Below are 27,845 nucleotides of genomic sequence, written 5' to 3' on the forward strand. Positions count from 1 at the left end.
TAGGTGAATCGTGACTGCCGTTTTGGTACAGCATATTTGTCTGTGTTTCAGGGAAAAGTATTTGTTTTTTTAAGACTTTCTGGTTATGGTTGGTTGTAAACATGGTGTATTCCATCAAAACCTGGACATCTCACTATAAACAATTAAATGTGAGAAAGATTGTACAAGACAACTTAGGTGGTAATGAAGTTAGTTTTCTGGAAATGGTTGGGGCATTGGAAGTGCTGGAAAAGTACGGCAAAAATTTGCTGAAAGAACCTCGACCTGCACAATGGAGAACCATTCGCTTATCAAACTCAGTGTTTCGAAGGAAAGTTGATCCAATGATGGGTTCAAGACAAATTCTGCAGCAACTTGGATATACTAAACCAATAGTTGACGGTTATTCATTTCCTCGTGATGTTTTATTACCCAATGTACGCAAAGTTATCTCAGTTACAGCAGATATTGTCCGATTAAAACTTGAATGTTTGATGATGCTCAGAGGTATTCATCCAAAACGCGAAATATTTGAAACTATTTTAAATCTGGAAGCTTCTTCCCAATCAACAAACCTGACTGCACCAAATTCACCACAGAGTGAAACCCAAAACGTTGAAACATCAAATGAAGTTCACTATGGAATAGATGATATGTGTGTGGTATGTGGACTAAAGGTAGCTGAATTCCAGTGCAATACATGCAACAAGGTCCAGTGTGCAGAATGTGATACAATTTGGCACCAATCTCCTGCCCGAGTAAATCACAAGCGAATTAAATACAAGCCTGCAGGATCTGCAGAAGAAGCACCTTCAAGTTCATCAGAGATAGCAGATGTAACACCTGTTACTGATGCAAATACAGCAACTGATTGGGAAAAACGCATTTTGCAAATGGCAGAAACACTTTTGGATTTAAATGATACGGAAGAGAAAAAGCAACATCTTGTACGTTTTACCAGTTTAATCGATGAACAAATATCCAAATATAAGGATGGTTCCAGTAGGTTTTCTTCATTGCAATTATCCAATCATTTATTGGAGCGAGCAAAATCTCTTGAAACTGCAAAGGAAGACCTGATCAAACTGGCTCTTGGAGACCAGGAAAGTTCCTCACAGACAGAGGATCCTGGCTTCAGTATAGATATTAATATTTCTGATGTTCGCGGTCCTTCATCATCTCATTATATTCCATCAGTCGTGTCGTTTCAGAGCTATCAGGAGGAAGGTTTATTTCAAGGAGGTCAAAGTGGTGTGATTATTGCACAGATGCAACAATCTGTTTTTGAGCACACTGTAACAGAAACTGTGCAACAACCATCTACTAGTATTTTTCATGGCAATGCAATGACAATACAAGATATCCGTATGAAAACAGAACAGATAGATAAACAACTTCAATGCATTGAAATGATTGATATTTTAAGAGAAGCGGAAGGGAAAGGTTATAGCCCTGCAAATGCACAGTCTGTGCTGAACAACTATAACACAGAAACACATGGTAGTCTGCCAGGTTTCCTTTCAAAAGAATTATATGGTACAAAATTTCCTCCTGCAAAAGAGGAAATTGAGACAAACGGAAGATTTACTGAAGCTGCAAAGAGATTAGAAAAGAAGGGGGCATTTGCTTTGGATTCTGATTGTGTTTCCAAACTTCAGGGATTTCATTCAAGATTAAACAAAAAGACAACACTGAGACTTTCAGATTTTTTGAAAATGGACACAATGTGGGCCCATCGAGCTTTAATAGCAATGTTTTCTGTGAAGTCAGAACCAGTAAGTAACATGATGCTTCTCTTGCTTACTCACTCCTGTGAGTCAGAGCCATTTTTAGCAACAACGATATGTGATTTTACTGATATATTTGAGGCTGCACAAGCTTTCCCTGAAAACCTTGACGGGGCTGTGAAATATCTTAAAAAGCAGTGCATGGTCTGTTTTGAAATGTTTGCTCAAAGCAAAGTTGAGTGCATGACCACATGCAGTGATAATGAGTGCAAGTAGTTACAAATGCTTGGAGTCATACTTGAGGCATCAGATAAAGGAAGGCAACATTCGGGACATTGTTTGTCCAGACTGTAAAATGCCCGATATTGATGAGGATGAAGAAACAACCACAAACTACTTTAATTACTTGGATGTTGTGGTTAGGACCAGGTTAGAAAGTGAAGTTCACACACTTTTTCAGCAAAAGCTTCGCGATCAAACATTGATGAAAATGCCCAACTTCAGGTGGTGTTCCCATTGCACCAATGGATTTTTGTTCGAGCTTGAAGAAACCACCTTGAAAATGGTCTGCACCTCATGCCAGAAGGCCACATGCTACAGCTGCAAAAAGAGGTGGGAAGCACAACATGAAGGACTGTCATGTGAGAAATTTCTCCAATGGAAACAGCTGAATGATCCGGATTTTCAAGCCGCAGGACTTGCTGCACACCTAAAAGAAAATGGCATTGATTGTCCGACTTGCAAGTTTAAATATGATCTTGCCAAAGGGGGCTGCATGCATTTTAAATGTCTAATGTGTTCATTTCAGTTTTGCAGCGGGTGCAAAAATCCATTCAAACAAGGCAAGGTGTGCAACTTGCTTCCGTCGTGCCACAAAAAGGGTTTGCACGCTCATCATCCCAGAGACTGTTTGTTTTACTTGCGCGACATGGACGCGGACCAACTTAAGGAAATTTTAAACGAATCCGAGATTGAGTTTGAAACTGAGAGTGTGGCAAGTGACTTTCCTTGTCAGGTTCGAGAACAAAAGGAAACGTCAACAGGATTAATAGACGACGTTTGTGGCCGGGACGTTCACAACAGCAACACAGGTTTATGTTCACTGCACTATAAGGAGTACTTAGTAAATCTTATAAATAACAACAAATTGGATCCAGCATGTGTATTTTCAAAGGACGAGTTAATAACTTGTTTAAATCGTGTGGAAGGTACTGTACCGCAACAATTGACGACTCAATCGGATGAGGAGTATGTAAAATGTTTGTTGGATGAAGTGCGGCGGTTACCGCTGACTCACCAACTAGCGGGAAAGTCATAAGACGTTGCAGAATTTTTTTCATTATTTTTAAATCGAGAACTGTACCGTAAAATAAACTTGGTTGTGGGTTGTTTTCTGAAATACTGTAACGCGAAAAAACACGCACAAAACAGAAGTTATGGCGATATCTTCACGAAGCCCAGCGTTGCTTTCAAACTCCAGCCTTTGAGGTTTTGCAAACATACTCTATGCGTTTTATCGAGCACTTTTCCAACCGTATGTAATATACGTTTTTCAACCATTTTCATTCCGATGTTAATTTGTCATGCTTTTATATTAGATGTAACAAATTCGATTTTTCTCCTTGCGCAATTACTTGTTACGCTCGTTTAATTTTTGTACTACGGTTTATATGACTGAACTTTCAGTAGCCTATGCGGCCACTGCTGAAAATTAGTTGCTACGTGACACTTTCAGCGTACCATCCGATGTTTTTCATTCAAAACAAAAATTTTTTTGTGCCATACTAAATCGAAAGCATGTCATTCTTGCGCAGAAATTATGGCTTGAAAAAACGCAAAACTGTTTATTGTCTTACTTTCTTGCAGCGTTTCTTCTGCTGACAAAGGAACATTGCTTTCTGGAGTCTTGGGTTTAATAAATAGGATTCAACGTGTTTTTTTTTGCAAAATTTAACCTTGAATTATTAATCGTATGTGGAAACTCCTCTAGTTCTCCGCAACCGGTGTACCGTGATGTGATTAAGGTGTTTCGCATTAGCATAACTAAACATTTGTTGTGGATTTTACCGTTATGCAAAGTTGGACATTTGAACCAAACTCTTGCTAGACGACCAACTGCGCAGGTACATTATTTAATTACGGCTTGGAAAATTTGCACTTTAAAAGCCTGTAGTTGCGTTAAGTAGGTGTATCTTGAAGTTTGTAAGTGCGTCGTTAGCGTAAAAAAGGTTGCTGCTAAGCACTGCTCATGTGTGAGGTAAACTTTCAGCGTGATCAGAATCCGCGTGCAGATCTTCATGATTTGAAAAACGGATGTTAAAGTAGAATCATAATATTCCATATCACGTCACAAAAATGTCGCTAGTGTACAACAGACGATTTGGCGGTTACCTGTGATATCTGGATAATTTTAAGCTTCGAACTAAGAAAAAGTTGCTTGATGTTACAAAGAATTATATAACTTACAAAAAAGTTAAGGAAGGTTTCATTGAAAATAACAATGAAAATATCTGCACTTTCATTTTTAAATTGTGTAAATGTTTTTGACCGAATAACTCCAATCCTGTTTTCTAATGCTTAAAGTTCATATTTTTCGTTGTCGGTACCCCTTGTGAAATAGATGTTAGCATTTTCCAGTTACCATGTCTGCATTTTCCAGTTTTCCGTGTCTGTACAGCAATTGCGTAAGTTTTGATCTTTATGCGAACATACAGCATGTCGCAACCTCGCCACCATGCCCGCAGGAACTCACGCTATTGACACTTCCATACATTTATTGCGCGAAATTTTCCTGTATATTCACACCACACGCTTTCCTGTACACGTCATTAAACAAATAAAGAACTAGGGTACCCGTGAACGCACGCAGCTACGCACCAAACTGTGATAAAACAAACCCTGTCAATTGTTTTTTCGGACATTATTAGGAAATTGGTAAATCATATTCTGAACCAATTTACCAAGAGTCCTAACTTATTCTTAGTATAAGTTATATGCATGTAGTGTGGAATGCAGAAGCAAGCATAAGTTTCATTGCCAGTAATAAACGGGTTTAAAACAAAGTCGTTTCGTTAACAAGATGTGGCGGTCAGAAGAAAAAAAACATTCTTATTCCTCTTAATTTGGTCAATTTGTTGTTTTTATATAGCACAGAATAAAAACTTCGCGTGTTCCGTCCTTCTCATGGGTGGCGCAAGCGATCCGTGGCGAATTTTGTTATTTACGCTTCGGTGCCGTCGGCTGACTGGTTTAAAGTCCCATTTTTTCTTCCAGCCATTGTTCGGCATCTGTCGGGTGTCGGCGCCGAGGAGAGTGCGATTGTTCGTGCTGAGAGCGAATAATAATGAGACGATTTTCGTAACAGACCGAGAGGAGATAGTGTTTTGGTCTGCAGCATTCTTTGCTGCACCTTGTATAGAGTGCATAGTATGTAGCCGACGAAGTTTAAGGCTTATACAACTTGCTTTTGTTGTCGGTCGACGAAGTTCGACCCTGTCTGGAGATTATGTATCAGAAGAGTGCACTTTCTTTCATGCGCATTGAACGACCGTTCGTTAACTGTTGTAGAATTATAAAAGGAGAAGCCCAAATAAAACCTTCACAGAATAATCTTATTTTGCCATTGAATGTTGTTCAGGGATGCCAGGGAACAATTTTGTGGGGTTAAGTTAAGTGTAGAAGTAACGGTCAAACATATTTTAGAGAAATTCATAGAACAGCTAAAATGTATCAAAATGTTCTGCATTGGTTTTCTCTGCTTGTATGAAATGAATAAGTGTTGGTAACCTAGGTGAATCGCGACTGCCGTTTTGGTACAGCATATTTGTCTGTGTTTCAGGGAAAAGTATTTGTTTTTTTTAAGACTTTCTGGTTATGGTAGCAAGTTAATTCAATTTTAGTGGATTACTACAAGTCACATTAAGTTGGCACATTCATGTACCAAGAAAAATGGAATATGGGATTGTAAAAGCACTTTGGATAGCCAACATTATTGTTGCAGTGTTGCTGAAATGTTCCTATGCATCATCCTTGGCGTTAGGTAAGTTTTGACATGTGGAAAAATATTATCATGCCTTTATAAATATCATGTCTGATGAGGTCATAAATAGCTGTTTGTTGTGTCACTAAGCTATGCGATATTGTTTAAGTAAAAATCGGCAATGGAATGGAAAATCTGAACGCGGGCTATTTGCGTCAAACTCCTTGTTTGTTGCTTTGTTTGGTGTCTTTCCCCGAGATGTTCTTCATAAACCCAACAGATTGTGCAAAGACAATGCAGCTGGGACGTCTTTTGTTGTGACTTGTCAGTGCATTTGTGGCCGAGGGATTAGTGCGTCACATGAAAGACATTTTCGGCTTTTCCCTAATTGTACCAGGCGAGTTGAAAAGAAAAGTGGGCGCAAGTCGCTAAGATATTCCGGTTGCCTTCTGTTTGAACAACTGCTCTTTGTGCGAAAGCGTTCGCGCAGTCTGCCACACTTTGTGCCATGTCCGCATTGGCTGATATCTTGAGATAAAATTGGCATGCAAAACGCTGCGAAACCGGAAACACTAACATGCGCGTCCACGTTTGAAAAACTCCTCATAAACCGTTTTACAAATTAGACAATGATGAAAAGCCTAATCGAGGAAGCTTTTGGGATATATTGGCCGACTATAACATTGGTCATCATGGTACTGTAAGTATTCCGATTGGCCGCAATATCAACCAATTCGTACAACGACTGCGCGTATTTTGTGTGCACTCGCCCTGGGGCCATCAGCAGGTTTGCGCGTGGAAATGCTACACCCGAATGGGCCATCATTAAATCGCCACTGAAAGACGTTTCTTGTTACAAATGCTAGCCGTCAATAACAGGCTTCGCAGTCTGCATTTACATCTGGGACAACACATTCTGACTATCATTTTTACAGCATTCCTTACCCAATTCCTAGGCGCCCCCGAATGTGGCCCTGGTTTGGACAGCATGCTCCTTTCATTGGCTTTTGTCCCTCAAAGAGCACTTCAGTTGTCTTAATGGCTGGGGGACTGACCTAGATACTTAATATTATGCCTTTGTTTTAATATGGGTTATATTTCCCTTCTTAAATAGGCTTCTCTTGTGATTTCTGTGTTGTGGTTTGTGTAGGTTCATTGCTTGCAAATATTGTGGTTCACTTCCTAATGTATGTTTGGTATTTTGCGCATCAAATCTTGCTCCAATATACACAAGTTATCCATAGCAATGGTATAATTTTGCACTTGGATCAGAGGAGATTTACTTTGTAAATTATCTGCATAGTTTCCCAAACAAAAATTGGTGTTAAACTGACATAAACACATACCAAGATTGTTGTCATTAACTTTTCTCTGTTGTTGGCAGGCTCCTGTAATTTTGAAGGTCGAGACCCACTGTGCAGCTATCAGCAAAGCCATGATGATAATTTTGACTGGCAACTTGAAGATGATGGAAAAGGAGGCCACTATATGCAAGTGCAGACACAAAAGCACACTGTTGGTCAGACTGCCAAATTGACAAGTCCTGAAATAAACCAACAGGTCTGTAAGAAATACTGATTTCAAACTGGGATTGTGCATTATTATTATTATTACCTGATGATTATGTTGATCTTTATTTCATTTTAAACAATTCAAAAATATCTTTCAGTTTTTGTGGTTTGGGTATATATTAATAAATATACTTCAGTAGGAATGCCAAGTCTTTTATTGTGTGTTAGCAAGGAGAGTAATTTTCCATTCAAATGCTTGGTAAAATTGCTGACTTGCTATTGTTGTTGTTCAAAGGGCACTCATTGCTTTTCCTTCAATTTCGCCAACAAAGAAACCGTGGCGAAAAGAAATGACAATGACACTTCAGGTTCAACCAGTCCTCCTGGCAAACTCAATGTGTATGTGCTAGATGAAACAAATAGCATAGACAAGCACCCTGTGTGGAGCAGCCCAGAAAAACAATACACCAGCTGGCAGCGAGTATTTCTTGCTCTTAGTCCCCAAGGCTACCAGGTGACTTCATGGCAATTACATCTGAATGACGCTGAATTTTTCACTGAATTGCCTGATAAATTATTAACCCCATGTGATATGCTTATGAGCACTAAGAATACCTTCGACAGCATGTATATATGAAGCGTCTAAAAATAATTGTATATCATATTAAGCATTGTACAGTTGGTGTTAAACAAATGCTTTATATTTAGGTCCAGTTTGAAGCTGTGGTTCGGTCAACAAGACCTGGCCAAATTAGCCTTGATGATATTGAAGTGAGTTCATCCGCATGTGGTAAGTTTTGATTCCCCTGTGTCTATTCACAGATTTTTTTGCCAATTATTAACCCTGGTACTCTGTTAAAGAATCAACCCCACATTTTCTGCGATTGGGCGACAAAGAAGTCAATGCAGGCCAGAATCAGACATTGAAGTGTTTATTGTGGGGTTATTCGAGTCCAAAAACACGGGTTGAACTCCAAAGGTCCTCTGGGGAACTATTTCAACCATCATCAGTGCAAGAATACGATGACCATCTAAGTGTGATGTTTAGGTATAAACATTGTGATTTTCCCTAATAAGTAGTAACAATGACAAATTAACTCATGCCAAAAATTTACAGTTTTTCAAATGTGAATACCTTTGATGCTGGCTACTACAGATGTGTTTCTGGCAACGAAACAAGCGTTGGGGTGTCCAATTTCGCCAGGCTGACAATCAAAGGTTCGTCATTTAACGGCTTTGTAACGTAGCTTCGGCATATGATTTCTTCCTACACAACAACACTTGAATTATATAGCACAGTGTATTGTCTGACTTACAATACTATGTATTCTGATATGTTTCACAATTGTTTTCTGACTCTGCTTCCATTATGTAGAGCTTTAGGCTAGTTAATGGTTTCCGGTGCCAAAAGAAATGACCTTTTTTAATGTTTGCCCAAATATTGTGAACTTGCTTTACCATTTTTATGTGATTTTAGTCCCCCCAACTCCTCAAAAGGCACCAAAGGTGGACAACCCTGGAGCCAACAATTTACAAATAGCCCTGAATGCCGACAACTTCACAGGAGATGGTCCAGTTGTGCAGAAAATTCTACATTACAGGCCTGTGGATGGTGACTGGTCAGGTATGTCAATTTCACTGGATTGTCAGTCATGTAAATTTGTCTAAAAACACTGGTGTACAAATTTTGTTAAAAGAAAATATTCAAACAATCATAGGTATACATATGGGAGTTATTCCAAGTATATATAATAGTAAATCTGAATTTTTGAACTGGTATTTTTCTGCTATTGGAACAGTGAGTTCAGGTAAGGTGGTTTGACGTCACTCCACATTCTTGTGAATTGTTTGACGCACGTTTAATGCATGCCTCACCTTCACCAGAACCAAGTTCAACGTTTAAACAATAGTTAGCAGTGTTTCATGAATTTCTACTTAATCAAATCACATTTGTTACTGCTGCGTATTGTTATCAGTGTGCTGTTAGTTATTCTGCGCTTTGCAACCGACACGTTTGTTCAGTAGGGTCAGTACAGTGTCATTCTTTGCTCGTTGGTAAATCGAAAGCTGTTCTGTCATACGGGTTCTGCCTCGCGCGTGTCTTGTCTAACATCGGCGCCCACATAAAGTCCTGTGTTTGTTCAAGACCTAAAATCCTGTGGCGCGCAGTTCATCAGATCTGTAATGTCTCTCTATGTACAGAGCCCCTGTACGTGTTATTCACGTTGCGGTGCGGAGTAAGATCTGTACTCACAGTATTCTTAAGTCGCGCCCAGTCAGAAATTTCAATTAACAAACCCAAATCAGCTTATGACGTGTTGGACGTCCTCGCCAGAGCGGAAATTTCGGTTACCTGGCATGTTGAGCGTTTACTTTCTCAAAACAGCTGCGATGTAATAGGATGTTGGCTAGGATATAGGTCTCGTAAGTTTAACACTGTGTTTTGTTAAACGAACAAGTGACCGCATTTTAATATAACTGAACCCACGACAGACGGCAGGCAGCCGGCCACCGCAGTCTTTTCTTATTCCGTGTCCCGTGATCTTCCCCTTTATTTGTTCACTGCGAGACAAGCGTACGCCCACGAGCTGATCAAGCTTATGTGATATTTGCTGTTGCTCCATGCCAGAGCGAGGTCGGATCGTTAATAAGTAACACGGCCGAGTTCATTGTTGGCAATTGTAATCGACATTTACAATATAGTGGCGTTGCACAATCAAACCAAATACTCAAGTTCAAGGTAAATTGACAATATCTTTTGAAATCCAGACGTTCACCACATCACTACAAACCAGTACAGCCTCTGGCACCTACAACCAGACACTCGGTATGAACTTTCAGTGACGCTGGTGCGGGGTGGACCCGGGGGCGACGGCCCTCCGGGCCCCAAGACCCTCATCAAGACGAAATGTGGCTCACCGGCCCGATCGGTTGGCGCTGTCAAACTGGAACGTCTTGGTTCGGATAAAATCCGCGTCAAATGGGCGGTAAGAAGTTTTTAATTGCTGTTTTCTGTTTGTGTATCCCGGAAATATACAAAATAAAGAATTTGGGATTATGGTTAGTTGCTGTCGGTTTACTCAAGATATGTAAACGCCGTCAACGACCACGTTCAAATGCAAAAAGTCGGCTGAACTTGTTTTCGAATGTTTCGGGTACCTTTTAATTAGTACAAGCAGCTTTTTATGATTGTTGGGTTATTTTATTTATTTCGGCCAAATTGTGTCTATATATCATTGCTTGGCTCTTTATGTTGTCGCTTTCGTCTGAAATATTCATTGAAGAATTCTCAACAACTCGACTGCTTATTCTCAGATCCCAGACATCAGCGTTGCGCAATGCCGTCGTTTCTCGTTTATGGTGAAGTACCGAAAGCGGTCGGATAACGAAACTGTAGCGGGAGATGTGCAACTTGCCGAGTATGAAACCATTCCTGCTCAGGTAAACCAACTTTCAAAATAGCTTCAAGTTATTTACATATAACAGAACTCGGTCAATGGAAATGTCAACTATTAATTATGTGTTGTTTTATTGTTGGAGACAACTTGGAGCGTAGTTGTCTTGTGATGGAATGTATCAAAAAGTGCACGATTAAGATTTTAGGAATTTCCGTACTTGTTTCCGTATCCAAGCATTTACAAAATCTCTTGGGAGTTTTTAATGTTCATTTTTGTCATCCTTTCGTGCCAGTTTCCACTCCGACCCTCCGTCTATTCCCGCATGACTTCTGTCCCTCCCGCTGGCAAAGTCGTGACGAATTTTTTCTCACAGCGTCACAATAAACGCACACAAACCGGCGTCCCGACGTCCTTGGGGAGGAAAATTATTCCCTGTGCGTTCCCAATTTTAAACGCAAATGTATTACGGACAGGGAGAATTATGTGTCAAAGCACTTTGCAAAACCAGGAAGTCTCAGAAAGTCGCAGTGGCGAATAATATGTATATCATGCCCAAGTCAGTATTAGTCAACTACGCCAATACTGTCGTTACACAAATCCGAAACACTAAATGGTAACAATTACCAATATACTGGTCCTTGTGCACTGATGAGGAACCAGAATCTAACCGTATAAAAATGCATATTTTTTTGCAGCAAAATCGTAACGTGGTGATGTTGCGCGGACTTTCCCCCTATACATTGTACGGCATCAAAATCGAACTGAGCAACATCATCGGCTCTCAAGAGACTGGGGAGTGGACCGTAAGGACTCACGAATCTGGTAAGAACCGACCACCTCAAGGCCACGCTCAATTTGCACCTGCATTGGTGGCCCAATCATAACGTTTGATCCGAGAACAAAGCCATGTTACAGGTGGCCTTACTGTGTGTATTACATTAGGTTCAGCGGGGCGTAAAGTAATTTACAACGTCATAACCCGGTTACATTGAGATACGTTGTAGCGTTATGTTGTATAACGTTAGTCTTGATTGGCGTAATCCCAACTTAATACAGTGTGTTTCACTTTTCGATTTTTATTTAAAAGCAGATTGTTTGGCAAATACCCAACATATCGCGTTTCATTGATAGAGTTTCTGGTTTTGAGGTGAATTCCATTAACAATGCATTTTGGCATTCTGTTGACAAATTGCTTTAAATTGCTTGTAGCTCCCGGACCAGTGCCACAGGATTCGTTCCGTGTTGTCCACTCCAACGAAACGACGATCACTCTGGTATGGGATGAACCCCTTCAACCGAACGGGAAACTGCGCAGTTACAACGTAAGTCCCGGTATTTTGTCCATTCCACGTTGTATACAGGATGGTTGAGTGTTTGAACGCATATATATTTATATGTATTATGTACAGCATACATACCAAGGATAAACGCACCACTGACCAACGGTTTATACCAAGGTTTACAGTTTAATGTTTATTAATTTGTAGTGTCTGAAACAGGGTAAAAAACCAGAAACTAATGCTTTCGCGACGGATCCCGCCGTAAAATCAGCCCCGTCGGTTTCATTACCCAGACAAAAACCCTCTGGTGACCCTGACGCCTCAAATTTGATGGTAAATTTCACGCCTCGACCGTTAGAGCCGCAAATTTCTGTCGATCTTCTTCGTCTGGTTTCCTTAACTCTTATCAACAGTGCGCGACAGTGCATAGTGTAGTCCACGTGTGGATGCAAAGTTTGTTCTGGAAAGCCGGGGTGATCAGTTTCTCCATGCCACGTGCGAGACTAATTATCCGCAGAACTTCGGGGTTCGAACTGTTTTATGTCTATACTCCACAATTCCTGTGGTTTGGTCACCGCTTTCACTTACCTTTATGCATTTGTACAAAGAATAGATTGTTTGCTGTCTGCACTTTGAGATTGAATATTTCGCTGCATGCCTGCATCCCCCTTATTCTTCACCAGCTTGAATATCAGACTTTATTTTGAAGATTCTGCGAATGATTGACAAAAACCCTATGAGATTACGGTTCGAAGCGAAATAGCCCCAATATCACATATATTGAAGCGAACGACAACAACCCAATCCCTAGCAATCCATCAATATGTCGTGGATCGTCTGTAATCTCATACGCTAAGCAGTGTGGAGACCCCGAGACTGGGCGCACGTCAAGTACGCGTCAAATATTAGTCTGCCCACTTCAAAGCACCGACCCTGGGTGTAGGTTTATTATATACGCTTAAATGAGCGTGTGCGTTGTCGCACCAAAGGCTTCGCTCTGCCAAGTATTGTGGTGAGTCCTCACAAACGCGATGCGCAAATTAAACTTCACGCTTCAGTAGATTCCAAGTTTGGTCGTTGGTGGTGCAAATAGCGCACTCGCTTCGTACGCAATCAAATGCCCCTCTCCCGCCGCTAGTCGCGTATAATAACCTCCAAACATCCATAAACTCTCAATTAAAACATTCCGTCTGACACCGCGGGCACATTATTGAGTGTTGAATGAGGGGTTGTTGCCTGAACAGTGGTCGCTGGAATTTTACAACCTAAATTTTATTTGAGCCCGACCTATGAATTATATTATTATAAACTATGATTCCATATCAATGTACACCGATATCCCATCGCACTCTGTGTGCGCGTATATCATTTCCAAACACTATCAACTTTCTACGAGAGCAATTATCAATAAAACGACAATTTTAAGCTTCACCCTCTTATTTTCCCGCAGGTGCTTTACAAAGCGATCAGTTCCAACGACCCACACATGTCCATCGAAAATGAAACCGGTTTCAGGGAGGTCGAGGTCACTGGGCGCCGAGTGACCCTCGCCTTGGCGCCAGGCACCAGCTATTTGTTTCAAGTCCGAGCCAAAACATCAGCCGGAACGGGCCCCATCACCGAGACCACTGCTTCAACGTCAATCGCAGGTTAGTGTGTGGTAATAATCCGCTTTTATGATGTCACAATGCCTATGAGAAGGGCTCTGAGTAGATTGCGCCATGTTTGTACAGTCCCGAGGGTCGTTAGGTAAATTTGTATAGTCGTACGGTGAGGGCAGACAAGCGCATTCACGGTACCAGAAACTGTTCCCGCACTCCATTATAAAACATAATATTTGGCGCTTGTTGGGTTTTAACTCTTTCTATTTTCTTGTCACATTTGTCGAAAGTTCAGTTATTTTGTTATGTCTTATTATTCTCAAAAATAATAACTCCCACATCATTTCACAAAATAGCATTCAAAGCAATGTTTGAGGCCTTTCCATGGAACTTCTAGGTATTTTTTGACCAATTCGCACCGATCCCAACGCTTATTTCACTGGTTGTGATTCTCGTAGTTTACTTTCAAACATCGGATTGTTTGCGTGTTTTGAACGCACGCGCATCGTGTCGACCAGCGCATAGTTCTGGCACACGTTTTCCCATCGAACTCGGCCCTCTTAATCGACCGCATAGCTCCAGGCGAGATTCGTAAGCCGGCGTCATTCAAACGGGCGGTGAAGAGGCCACGTTTTAATGCCAGCAGTTTAAATGCCGCTAGCCCTTCCCTAAACTGTTTGGGTAAACTAGCTCAAGCGTGATGGCGTGATGGGTTGTGCGGCTTGGCGTAATAACAAGTGATTGTGTTGTAAGCTATCTAAAAACCTAAAGTCTGGGCCATTTTTGTGTAAAGCAGCAGTTAACGGTCTGGCGAGTTTATTTTGCATTTAATGTCACTGTATGGTCATTAAAATGTATTTGGGTGAATTAGCAGGACCTTTGCTTGCAAAAATGATGATTGTGGCTAAACAAAAGCATAGAAAATCGTACTATAAGATTGCCAAGCTTTCGTGGCACGCTCAGTTGACCATGAAAATTGCCCGCTTCTGGGCATGCTTTCAAACAAAACCACCGACTTGGCGACCCACCGTTGCTCGTATTCGCCGCCGCATAAAACGATACCCCCGTCCTTCGTGATAACAATGCACCAAAACGATCGTTTGCAGTTGCGCACGTGTGAAATAGCACCGTTAGATCAACAGACGCTTTCGCCAGGCCGAAGAGGGTCGATATGCAGAACGCGGTACCCTGGGTTCGGTTTCCTGGCGTCCAGCTCCTGCAAGAGTCCTGCGATAAGCGCCACGCATCGATAAACACCAGCTATCCACTGCGTTTAAGGAGGTGACAACGGCAGGGTTGGTGTTTCCTAGGTTGGGACCCGGTTCATGGGTTGTTCTTCGTCTTGGTGGAAAACGGAAGCGACAAGCCTTTTAGGGCGCAGGTTGTTTATGGTGTCGTTTGTCATGCGAAGGATTTGCGTTTTTGTGGATGACCTTGGCAGTTTTAGACGGCCTGTATGTTTTGAACAGTTGTTTAAATTAAACGTGCCGTTTGGACGAGGTTCTGAACTTTCGGGAGTGGAGAAAATGGAGATTTTTTTACTTTTTTCCCTTTCATGTTGACAACAAAGTGAAAATAAACGCTGATGTCTGTTTTGACCTGTGCCAATTTTCAAAGCCCTTCAAAACTGTATATACTTATTTATCCCGCAAACGTTAAACGCGATCCCAAACATCGCACCTCTGCGTGAATGTTTATTTGGGGTAGACACAGTCGATCGGGGTCACCGAGCCATCGCTTGCATTCCGCGTCTGTTTATTATCGCACGTCCATTGTGCGCCCGCCTCCGCGTTCGGTCAAGGCCGACAATGTTTGCGTTCGGGCGCTGGGTCACCGCCTGGATGTAACAATACATGGCCTATTACGAGCCGGCGACGGGCCTCTTATGCTCAAAGGTTCCGTGTGGATTTTGGCTTTGTCGACGCGATCACCCGTAGCGTTGGGGGCAGCTCGACTTCTGCGCTACTGATGCCATTCAGGTCACGCCTTGTTGCCACGTAATGTAATGTGTTTGTGTTAGGTATTGTAGCGAACAAGGTTTTATGACCAATGAACACGTAAAGGGTTTTTGTTGCTCATATGGGCGTTGCCATCTACGGGAGCGGTCGTCTGTATAATATCGTGTGTATTTTTTCTCCAATGGGGCTTCACAAAAGCGCTTGTCGTTCTTATTAAACCGAATACTCGATCAAAGCCACGTGAATACTTTTGTTTGACACAGCGCAATACGTACGCCCAATTGCAGTCAAAATTCGCGATCGTCTGTGTACATACATCTATCTGTTCGTTAGAACATAATAGTAGTTCGGCGACCTTTATGAAAAGCTCCATCTCGCTTTCTCATCCGTCATAATCCCCACTCTCGCATATTGGACTCGATACCCTAAAATCGCACTCCCTGAGCGTGTGACCTAATATTGGCAATTTCGCGCGCGACGGCTCAGTGTTCTTTAACACTATTATCCGCGCTTGGCGAATCCAATTTATCGCGTTAACACTTCGCTTATTTGCACACAGCTCCCACAATGCCACAGTACCCGGCCACACCGGCCAATTCGACTGTCTCCACTCCCACTACCATAGAAATCCTACTTATCCCGGCCGAGGGCAACGGTGCACCCGTCACCAATTATTACGTCATAGTGGAAGATGTCACAGCCAAGGTGGGTGTTAATAATTTGTCAGATAAAGAATGTTTGGGTAAGGTGGATTGCGGTAAATGCTAAATGGTTAACACGATTTAACAGGCCCTCGATAGCGGTAAGAAAACCGGATCACAGAACAGAAGAAGCTCCGACAAAAAAGGTGACAGATTTGTTTCTAAACTATCTTATTATTGGTGTATAAGCTGCAGACAGATAGCCACTGTTTCGACCTAAAAGGTCTCATCAGTGCAGCTGGTGTGACTATAAGACGACTTTGCTGACGGCCAATTCATATTATTGGCTCCACTTTGCTTATCTTATTAATATTCTGTTAATACTCCATTTGTTTAGCGTATGTATAAATGACCAAAATGCTTTCTGACTTTATGATATAAATTGATGTAATTTTGTGTTTCTTGAAACAAAACAAAAACGAATCAAAAACAAAACTTTAACATTTTTGCAACGCCAGGAAAACGTCGACGAAAGAACAGGAACCGAAACAGGCGTTCAATCGGGTCGGTTCTTTCCAATCTCTTCCGCCAGCGGCGCCAGGCTGTTGTCAATGTGGCTGACGACAAACCCAGCGGTGCTTGCTACGACACTCCTGTTTCCTATGAGGATGCGCAGAAGAAAAATGCATCCGCGTACGCCGGAGCCAGGTTCGCCCCTGACGAGGTCACCCAGGTGCGACTGCTGATTTAAACCGGAGTTGACCGGTTTGGTTTTGTGAATTACTTGCAAATCTGAAAAATGTTGTTGTATACTGCTGTTTTCAATTCTGATTAAATAATGTTGTTGTATGTTGGCCAGTTTAAGTTTAAAAATGTAGTGTTGCCACGAGTAACACATACTTTTTAAAACTGGCTTGGCATCATTCAAAATTCCAGTTTTTGTAAAAACCTCATGTGATACAGTACCGAGTAACTGCGCTTTAAATATCATATCTACCTGTAAAGTGACTATACAGCAGTTTATCCATCACCTAAATTTCCCATCCGCTTCTCTATAGGAAATGAAGTTCGTGGTAGGAGCGGATTCTAACACAAACGGTTTTACAAACCCTCCCCTTGACCCAAACCGCGACTACAATATCTACATACGGGCCGAGAGCAAGATTGGCAACGAGACAAAGATCAGTTGCGTCCTCGCAGCCACGAAGGCCCACGAGCCCCCGACATCGGTTCCACCGCCTGGCTCTGATGCCACTGCGGGCGGAGGGACGTCGATTGATCCCACAGATCCAGGTATGAATATTTTTACAAAGTTATTGCCACGCTAGTGCATTGTATCTGGTTGATTGCAGTCTTTGCTGTAACACACTTATTCACTATATACTAAATTTGTACACACTCGGGAATTTGGTGTTTACAAAAACAGAGGGAGTTACAATGTCACTGATAAAATGCAAAAAATCTGAATCCATTACACCGATAAACGAAACCAAAGATTGTTAGGCACGCTCAATTCGTATCTCATTATTTGGTTTTTCGAAACAATTTGTTGGTTTATTAGTCAAAAGTTGAGTGCATTTGTGACACATCACTTTTTAGATGGTCTTGACGTCATATTGGTTCCTAGCGACACCGACGAGAGAAACGGTGAAGATCAGGATGTGATGTTGTATGGTGCCATTGGAGGAGCTGCAGTCGGGCTTCTTATTATTTCTATCGCTGTTATCCTCGTGATCATGAGATTCAAAACGTATGTAAATTTCAATAATTGAAATAGCCTCATCGAATAATCTATGTATCAATGTTTCAGTCTTTATTCAACAAACCTGCAACCTTAGCATTATCAGCAAGCACACAAATCTGATCCTGTAATTTTTTTAATTAAACGCAATCGCATAAAGGGCTTCATTCAATTCAAATTACAGGAACGAAGCATTAAATGGGATTACTTTGTTATTTAAAAAATATAGCAACCATGCATGTATAAATTTTTGAACAACCTTCAAACTGTGAGTAGTTTTAAAGCCATTCTGTGCTTCGCAACAAAACTTCGTGTAGCCGTAATACGAAACCCTATCCATGCCTCTCGCAGACATAAGAAAGGAGCTCGCAAAGACGAGGTCGTGAACCCTTTCGAAGTACGGATGATGATGTCCGACATCAGCCCCGCTCACACTTACTTACAGAGTAATGGATCACAAGAGGGCGCTGTTGAGCGCCAGCAACTAATGCCAGTTCCTGACGTAGTCGGCTACGAACCCCAAGGTGGGTAATAAAAATATATGGTTGAAAGTACTTCAATGAATGCCTTCGTTGTCATTTTTAAGCATATGCCACGTATACAAGTCTGGTATTATACATCAGGAGCTGGGTTTTTTTTTTCACTAAAAAATTTCTGTCAAATGACCGAAATGGCAGCAAAAATTTAGGACATTTTCAATTTATTTTAGTCATTTACGGTATAATACTTTGGTTCGCAAAAAAGTAAGCAAATTGAATAATCTACCAACCAATTTCCTTTGGGACATTGTGTCCAAAATGGCTTTTATTTTTGTGACATTTCTAAAAAAATTGGGTCAATGACAAACAAATGACACAAAAAAAAACCCAGATCAGGAGTAATATTAGCATGGTAAATATGTTCATTTAGAACTGCCTTGTGGCAGAATAGGCCGTTTACAGGAAATGACATGATAGCATTTCTGTTCTTAGAATATCGTCACAGTTATCAGAGTTCATCTTTGTGTTGTGTTAGGATATTAAGAATCTGGTAATACTGGCTTGAATGCCATATGTAGCATTTTATTAAGTTTTTAACGATTTTTATGTCCTTATTCCAGGATTCACCTCTCTGTGTAAGTATAAACGCAAGTGCTTTGCAAATGTGTGTGTTTTGTATGTTGGCGCAAAACGCGTTATTGCGTCTTTGCGCCCTATGTTGTACTTGATGTAGCATGCTTTGCACTTGTTCATATATGAACTATATTGCTATAGCAACGGCGTAGACCCTAGCAAATGATTGTGCAATGCGCAATAGAACATGGCGAAAGGTGTAGCCTGTGGTCTTTAACGTAGGAGGTTTTAAGCCTTAATGGTGGAGGCCGTATACAGTTATATTGCTTTTTATTTTAATGAGTTTAAGCGTTAATTGCTGCCATAAAGTCACAAAACATCCATTGTGTAAAATTGCCGGCATTCCGTCGTAACTTTGTGTGGTCTATTGATCGTAGCGGTAATGTCTATTACGACCTGCCATCACAGCTACATATTCAAAGCCCCCAATCTACCCGTCACAGCTTCATGCACAACAGCGCCAACGCTCCCTTTGAGCAATTCGCACGCCTGTTAAAAGCAGCAGTTTGCGTCGTCCATTAGGTAACAAATGCAATATCACACAACTGTCACAACGTCTTACTGAGAAACCGCGTAATGCGGGCAATTATTGCCGAATAAAGCCTTCCCCGGTCGCCAGACGTGCTCTTGTACCTTTAAGTGGCAACACTTGCCTTGTAAGTCGGTTTAATTGCTCGCCGCTATAAGTAAGTAATACTGTAATTGCCGTTCCACGCAATCCTTCATCAAGTGCCTGGCGCGCGTTCCTTGTCCATCGCGACGTGTTAAATGTTGTTCTCTGTGAGTTTTTTTACCTTGCAATCAGTACTCCATTGTCCAGTCGTGTGTTTGTGATTCATCGTTTCATTGCCAAATATTTCCGCAGCCATCGAAAATCTGCAATAATTTGGATAGATGTTGACGTTTGCAATCTGCGGCGTGTGCAATCGAAATATGTGTTTTATGATGTCCTAATTATTGAATTGATTTGTCCCGATTCTCTGATACTTTAATGCATCGAACCGAGATATTTTTCAAAACTGTTCTCTTGATTTTTTTTCTAAATCAACATAATTTGGTGATTTTCCCGACCACGCAAAAACAGGCCAAATCCAATCTCTTAAAATATATTGGCATGATCCATAACGAAACCGTATGTTTTCGATCATCATCTTAAGTACAACTTTACGTATTTCACAATCACTTTTCTAAACATTTCTTTTTTGAAACAGATGTAGTGGAGAAAGGGTCAGACAACGGTGGCACAGGGTACGGTGGCGCCTCTAGCGACGAACGTTTTGCTGTCCGAGTCGACGATTTTCACGTCCACGTGTCACAGATGAAGGCAACGGGAGGTTACGGGTTTCGCGAGGAGTTTGCTGCCCTCCCTGAAGGTGCCACAGCCCCCTGGACAGCAGCAGAAAGTCCACAGAACAGAGTGAGTGTAAAGCACAAAATAGCCTTTACAGCACACAGTAAAGTGCTTTTAAGCAGTTTTTAACTTTCCAACACAATAAGAATGCCATGTTTTCATGACACATTTGTTTACAGTGATAATAGACAGTGCAATTTAGATCAAGTTAAGACTGCATTGCCCTAAATTAAATTTCCAATACTAGTTTCCGTATGTTCCGAATTTCATCCAAAACTGTTCATTATTAAGTCTGAGCCTTAATCACAAGTAACCATAACGGTGTCACTTTCCGTAGACCAAGAACCGATACGGCAACGTTATGGCGTACGACCACAGCCGCGTGGTGCTCGACCCGACTCCAGGCCAGGAGGAAGACTTCCGCGGGGACTACATCAACGCGTCCTACGTTAACGGCTACCGGTCCCCTGCCATGTACATCGCCACCCAGGCCCCCACCGACGACACGCTGGCCGATTTCTGGAACATGATCTGGCAGGAAGGTTGTAGTGTGATTGTGATGGTCACCAGCCTTGTTGAGTTGGGCAAACGCAAGTCGGTAAAATACTGGCCTGACGAGTGCGACACCTACGGCAACGTGCAGGTTTCCCTAAACGGGGAGGAGCGTACGGCAGATTACGCGATCAGGTCGTTCGTGATGCAACAGGTGAGCTGTTTGTTGATAATGGGTTGCTTTATTACAAATATAATGTTGCTGTTGCTGCCAATGTTATATTTTAATAGTCTGTTCTTTGGCACATTAAAACGTAACTTGTATTTACCGACGTTTCGCCTACTATCCAGCTAGACTTCCTCAGGGTAATCCTTTATTACATTCAAGTTTCATGTATGAAAACTGGAAATTTCGTATATGAAAACCAGCGCGCTTTTTTGAAATTAGTATTTTATAATTCAAATTGTGTTGATATGAGCGTTGGTAAATACGTTTTTGTGTCCATCTGACCACATTGTATTGAAATGTGGCGTTAAGACAGACAATCTCACACATAATTGTGACTTTTCAGTCCGGTGGTTACGACGCGCGCGAAATCAAACAATTCCATTTCATGTCCTGGCCCGACCACGGCGTTCCATCTCGTCCCACCAACCTGCTTTCATTCATAAGACGAGTCAAAGCCTACGAACCACCAGGTGAATCCCCCTTTCCATTACTCCCAACCTTTTCCAAGTGTTTCTCGATGTAACCATGGTGACGTCCAGGTCAAGGTCCAACTGTGGTGCACTGCAGCGCGGGATCCGGACGCACCGGTTGTTACGTCACAATCGACATGATGCTCGACATGGCGCGCGAGGAAGAGATAGTCGATATCCACAACACTGTTCGAGATCTCAGGACTCGTAGGGTGAACATGGTTCAAACGGAGGTGAGCAACCTGTTTTACTGTTTTTATTCCATTTCTGGAAATGTGTACCAATTTTTGACGGCAATTAATTGCGTTTATATAAACACTTATTGTTTGAACACATGTATCAATTTTCTTCGTCCAAGTTTAAATATATTTCTGTTAATGTGTACTGGTTTTAATGGCAATTCCTTGCGTTTATATAAACGCTATTTGTTTAAACACATTAATCAAGTTTATACGTGAAAATTTAAACAAATAGGTTGATTGGTTTTACCGTTTATTATCAATATATATCTAATTTGGTCTTAGAAAAGCGTCACAAAATTTGCTGAAATAGTAATTTAACCGGGATTTTTACACCAGGAGCAATACGTTTTCATCCACGAGGCGGTGCTAGAGGCCTTGCTCTGTGGCGAAACTTCAGTGAGCGCCGACATGCTGGTTCAACATTACGATGACCTCATCACGGTCGACCCCCAATCTCACTTCGCTCCGATCCAGGAGGAATTTGAGGTGTGTAAATATTTACAATGTCAACCACAGTTGGAAGTTTCGGAAACTTTGAAAGTTAATAAGTGACGAAATTCGTGTGATCCCCATACTACCCATTCCTCATTACCTGTGGACTGTTTTTTTTTCTAAACCAGCAATTGTTGAATCTGAGCTTGTGTTCTATAGTCATTCTAATGGCCTTGCGGTGTATAATGTATCTTTTTATACTAAGTCCTTCAACTTAGGTGCAAAATATCTGGAGTTAATAACTTTGAAGAGAAAAGCTAAAGCTAGGATGCTGTTAATCATGTTCTAAGTAAACGTTTCGAACCTATACTTGGTTCATCATGTCACGACGCTTTTCTGCAAACAGTTTAATGTCGTAGTACTAATGATGAACCAAGTGTAGGTTCGAAACGTTTACTTAGAACATGATTAACAGCATCCTAGCTTTGGCTTTTCTCTTCAAAGTCCTTCAACTTAAATAATTTATTATAACTTAAATAATTAATTTTGATTTTAGGCAGTTGTTGGGTGAATATAACTGCATATGATAGTCAAGCCAGTTCAAAATATAAAGCCAACGCGTTTAAACCAGCACAATTTTGGCACAATAAAAACTGTCGCAACACCCTGTACATCCATAAGTGTCCCCAAGACTTATAAAACACTTGCAACATTATGTGTAGACCCTGAACGTCATCACACCGAAACTGAGCGAAGAGGAGTGTTCGGTGGCTCGCCTTCCCCGCAACAGAGCTCACAACAGGTTCATGGACGTTCTTCCCGCTGACCGACATTTAGCATACCTCGTCACCCCCGACCCACACGACCGTGAAAACAACTACATAAATGCAGTGTTTGTCGATGTAAGTGTCATACGATAGTTTTCACTTCAAATATGATTTTTTTGATTGATATATTTTTCGCTTATACTGTTTAACAAACCAGTAGTAGTTTGTTTCCTAATTGGCAGTGTTTCTAACGTTTGCACCTATTTGCACATTAGTTTATATTTCAACAAACAAAAATCATGAGACTGGAGGTTAGCGGACTTATTTTAGGGGGATTATAGTTTTTACAAAAATTTACCCGTTAAGTTTGATGTACAACCGTAAATAACAATGCGTAGCCACATGCCCATGGTGTCATTAGACTAATGATTCATATTTCTTGTACTTTTGCAGAGTTACACGACACAGAACCACTTCTTAATGACACAAATGCCACTTCCCAACACCGTGAACGATATTTGGCGCCTCATATACGACCACAACTGTAATTCCGTGGTTATGATGAACGACCACACCGAACACGACGAGGTAGGATGTGACGTCACTCTGTCGTCTCGCATTCCATTCCGTAAAGCAAAGAACAAGATTTCTTGTAAAGTATTGGACAAGAAGTCTTCGCCCATACTAGCCCTGCTGGCGTGATTAAGGGCGTGATTATTACGTAATAATCTCATGTGACTGCCGCGCTTGTGAAAACTTACGCTCCCCGTCTGTCGGCATGTGATGTAACAATGAGGCCAAGGATTTCTCCCAGCTGGAATCTTTATTGCGATGTTTTGTTTCCGTGGATTATCTCTCTCTCTCCCCATTGTGATGTAGATAATAAGTTTTGTGTTGGTACATATATATTCAACATCAACATGAAACGAAACGAAGCTTTTGCTTCGAACATGAAACGTGTTTAAACTGTTATGGCATTTTGAACTGAAATAATATATCTCCCTATTTTGTAACGCAGAATTGTGTCCAATATTGGCCCGAAGCAGGAGCGAAGAACTACGGCCCCTTCATGGTCGAACTTCTCACGAAAGATGACGAGGTCGACGTCGTTTCAAGATTATTCAAACTCCAGAACATGTCCAGGGTCAGTTTTTTATTTTCTCTTTTATGCTCAATTCTTGTATGGACGTGCGGTTTGAAATACCATACAAAATACGATTGACGTCCAACATCGGTGCCATTCTACCGTGTTCCAGTAAATGAAGTAGTGATTTAGCGAAACTGCAATGTGCAATCACTTAACCATATTTTGAGCAAAGACGTTTGTGTGCTCTTTTGTTAACACACGAATATAAGTTTGATATATCGCGCAGTGGACTTTTATTGGTCTGTAAATAACCCCAGCGTTTTTTTTCAGTAACTTCAGAGTTTTCGCATACAAATGCCATAAGTCACTCATCCATCATTGAAATGCACATATATTTTACCATTTCCATGCTTTGTCGTAGGCATTGTGTTTACGATTGCTGTCCGCTAAAAATCGGTCTAGTGACTTCACTCAAAATCTTTTCCATAACCCCTTGTTTTCGTCACGTTCAGCCCAACGATGGATACAGACTTGTGCAGCAGTTCCAGCTCACCAACTGGCCGGGCAGTCAACCAGTTCCCTATTCAAGGAACGCGGTACTTCGCGTTGTGCAGCTCGCCACCAAGTGGCAGAGTGAGTGCGAGCGCAATGGAGATCGTGGAAGGGTTGCGGTTCACTGTGTGTAAGTAGTTTTGCTCACAGATGGATGTGACGTGATAGTTATTTTTGAGAGCAAGATTTACGCAAAGTAATTCAGACCTTCGTCAGTGATAATATATCCAAATTCGAGTGCAAATGCCTAATTCACAAAACCGAAACTGTTAAACTTTTTGCTTGTTTGTTTTTTTAAGCCCAGTTTTTTTTCCATTGATTGTAATGTTTTCACATAGTATAATAATTCTACATACTTAACTCATAGCACACATATAAGTACATGTAAAAACTTCTCCTTTGCGGTACTAATGCCCTACATTTGTTTATAGGGCGGGGGCGGGTCGAAGTGGAACATTCGCAGCGTGTCATAACATGTGTGAACAGATGAGGCAGGAGTTTAGTGTGGACGTTTTCAACATTGTGCAAAGGTTACGAAATGTCAGACCCCAACTGGTGGAAACGCTGGTAAGATTTCTATCATCGCGATGAGTCAGGCGGCGTTTGATGTCGTTTTAGCGTGTCGAAATACCCCCTATTTTATACATGTATCGAAATCATTGTAATGGAAAGCTAAATAATTGCTTTACATGTAATTATGTTGTTATCTGACAGACATTTGTTCTTACAGGAGCAGTACAGGTTCTGTTATGAAGTGGGAATTGAGTTCGCTGACCAATGATTCAAATTCGCTCGCTGGAGGCAGTGTGACGAAACAGTTCGTCCACAAGGTGGCAGTTGCGAGCAAACATTGATAGACGGGGTTTTTGTTGAATAAATCAAGTGCCAAACTTCACTATTCGTTATAGTACCCACCACCGAAATGGGTCCAGTAAAACAATTTAGCATCTTACTTTTCTATTTTGACCTTGTCATTGTGCACGTAATTAATCACCACATTGTGACGTCATAACTATTTTTTGCAGCGCAGTCTCGACAATCAGTGGTGTGGTGACTGCGACTGCGCATTCAGTAGCTGCTTTTAGTGCGGTTTCCTTTCGCGTATATGTTTTATGGAAGCCCTGTGTTGGTCTCAGCCGGAACTGAGCGACCAGACGCTGTGGGTTTCCTTGCGCCGCGCAGATTTTATATCGCAATTTTGATCGTTTTTTTCGTTTTTTGGCTTCTTACGGTTGGTTGCTCCAACTTCTAATGATCTTTGTCGTGCCATATCCGCTGTTTGTCGGGTGCGCGCTTCGCGTAATAAATAACGCAATTTTGTGAGTGGTGTTGGTTCTTTTATTAAAATCATGATTTGAAAGACTGCAACAGGCCGTGGTTGGTTGAGTCATTTTTGTTATAGGCCTACTACTTATTTTACTCTTTTTTATTTCTACCGCTTATAAACACATTTCCAAAAATTGATATAAAATGCCAGTCCATTTTCGGGCCTGCACACTGATCTCCAGCAAAGCAAAAGAAAACAGTCGCTGCCGTATTACTAAACCTCAAAACAAACTTCCTGATTATAGCAAGGCTTATTGGTCCGTGCACGCGTCTCGGATTAGAATTATTCATGATTGTGCAACTTTAAAGAAAGGGGCAAGTAAACAAAGTGTTTGGAGCAAAGGATTTAAAATAAACTTATGCGAATTGTTGGATAATCAGGACCCGCTTTCACAGAAAATTGTCAAGACGTTTATGCAATAATCCCGATTTGTACCTACTTCATCTAATTGCATTACATGACCGTGTAAATACAACTGGACCTCGGGCTATTCAAGTTCGCATACCACCAACTGACACCTTTTTTTGCATCTGTTGTTCGTTGACGCCGCCTTTCGTGGGCAAGGTGTGGTTTTTAGTGCGGTTTTGTCGCTATGGTCGGGGCCCAGATTAAATTCGTTGTTTTGCTCTCGCTCCTTGCCAACAACATTACTTTGTGACAGACTTTGAATAGAATTAGTTCAAAAAGAAGTTTATGTGCTAAGAAAAGCAACAGGGCAATGTTTCTTTGGGCAATTTTATCTTACATTTATGTGTCAATTGACAAGATAAAAGTTGTTGTCAGACATTAGGCGTTGCTAGAAAAGTTAATGTATTTGTATGGAGAAAACAAGATAATTACAGACAGTGCGTGTTCTTATTTGCCGTCTGCTACCCGAAGTACATTCAGCCTATTGTGTAGGATATATGCTAAATTAACTATTGTATAACGCAAAACCTAACTAAACTTACCATAGACTTTAACACTGTTGTGGGCAATTAGTTATAACTGACTTGTATTAAAATTAGTAAGCATTCCATACTCACAATAAAATAACGGATACAGAAGATCATTCGTTAAATTCGTTGGCTGTCTTGCTGACGAGCTGAGCGGTCATGCAATATATTATTCTCAATTAAAGGCTTGTTGATTGTCACAAAATTTCCATACAACTGGTGTAGGTAGAATAAAATCTCATGGCTAAAGGAGTAAGTTGACATGAAGATTAACCTCTGTTGCATGCAAGGTTTATTGGATTAAATCACACTAGTAGGTTAATAAACGAATGTTTGTGAAAAACAAACAAAAAGAAACGACAAAAAAACATGAGAAATGCTACACGTGTAACAACTCAATAATTTTATCACGCAGGCCTCTTCTCTTTCTGGCGATTTATTGATTTTTCCGACGAAGAAATTCAATTAAATATTTCTTCCTTCCTTCGCCATGGTGCCCTGCTGTTCCTACTTCATTCCCTTCTGTACGGGAAAAAGGCATCATGGAAAACGTCACGCACAGCGCAAATGGTTTCAAGCCTCTTCTTTTCATTCGAGCTGGCAGCTGGGACAGGAAACCCTTACACTCAGTTAAGTGCGTTTGCTGTTGGCGAGCGCCAATGCTGGGCGTTCACAATGAGGGGTCAAAGTAAGTCATGCTGACCTGATGCTTGTTCCAGGCTTCGACAAAGATAGCTGCTGAAGTAATAGTTTGTTGTATGACGTCATAGAATAACTCGTAATATCAATATAATGGTTATTGTAATACTCCTTGTGCGTGTAAAGTGACTTGAAAATGCCAGTTCACACAACCGATACTATTACAGTTCCATTTAAAATAGCTGCGTTGTCGATGAAGCCGTTCTTGCGTTAGCTTGCGTTGTAAATTCATTTTTAAACAAACGTCTGCTTGTGTTAACTCTTGTGTTGAGCATACGCGGAAATCAGATGTACCGTAAAACTAGCTCATGATTCAAGAACGTCCCTGCTTGAAA

The 27,845-nt window shown here is 41.2% G+C and overlaps 2 protein-coding genes across 2 annotated transcripts; both read left to right on the forward strand.

The window, feature by feature from the left end:
* The first annotated feature begins 62 nt into the window (after nucleotides 1-62).
* Nucleotides 63-3,640, forward strand: LOC145917751 (E3 ubiquitin-protein ligase RNF31-like). The gene is given in 2 exon segments (XM_083003023.1): nucleotides 63-1,978; nucleotides 1,980-3,640. Coding segments are annotated over 2 exon segments (2,922 nt in total). The 5' UTR covers nucleotides 63-101; the 3' UTR covers nucleotides 3,025-3,640.
* Nucleotides 3,641-5,549: 1,909 nt separating this feature from the next.
* Nucleotides 5,550-25,868, forward strand: LOC145917750 (receptor-type tyrosine-protein phosphatase kappa-like). The gene is made up of 29 exons (XM_083003022.1): nucleotides 5,550-5,745; nucleotides 7,070-7,245; nucleotides 7,492-7,710; nucleotides 7,905-7,986; nucleotides 8,058-8,244; nucleotides 8,314-8,414; nucleotides 8,674-8,820; nucleotides 9,966-10,183; nucleotides 10,512-10,637; nucleotides 11,290-11,416; nucleotides 11,804-11,916; nucleotides 13,325-13,523; nucleotides 15,993-16,138; nucleotides 16,223-16,280; nucleotides 16,593-16,807; nucleotides 17,133-17,367; nucleotides 17,674-17,824; nucleotides 18,167-18,339; nucleotides 20,139-20,344; nucleotides 20,616-20,984; nucleotides 21,343-21,469; nucleotides 21,539-21,702; nucleotides 22,048-22,197; nucleotides 22,866-23,045; nucleotides 23,364-23,498; nucleotides 23,929-24,054; nucleotides 24,510-24,679; nucleotides 24,981-25,116; nucleotides 25,280-25,868. Exons 1-29 carry the CDS (start codon nucleotides 5,655-5,657, stop codon nucleotides 25,328-25,330), a joined length of 4,578 nt encoding a protein of 1,525 aa, XP_082859148.1. The 5' UTR covers nucleotides 5,550-5,654; the 3' UTR covers nucleotides 25,331-25,868.
* Nucleotides 25,869-27,845: the final 1,977 nt, after the last annotated feature.

The sequence above is a fragment of the Ascidia mentula genome, chromosome 1 (assembly GCF_947561715.1).
Source record: "Ascidia mentula chromosome 1, kaAscMent1.1, whole genome shotgun sequence".
Classification (NCBI taxonomy): Eukaryota; Metazoa; Chordata; class Ascidiacea; order Phlebobranchia; family Ascidiidae; genus Ascidia; species Ascidia mentula.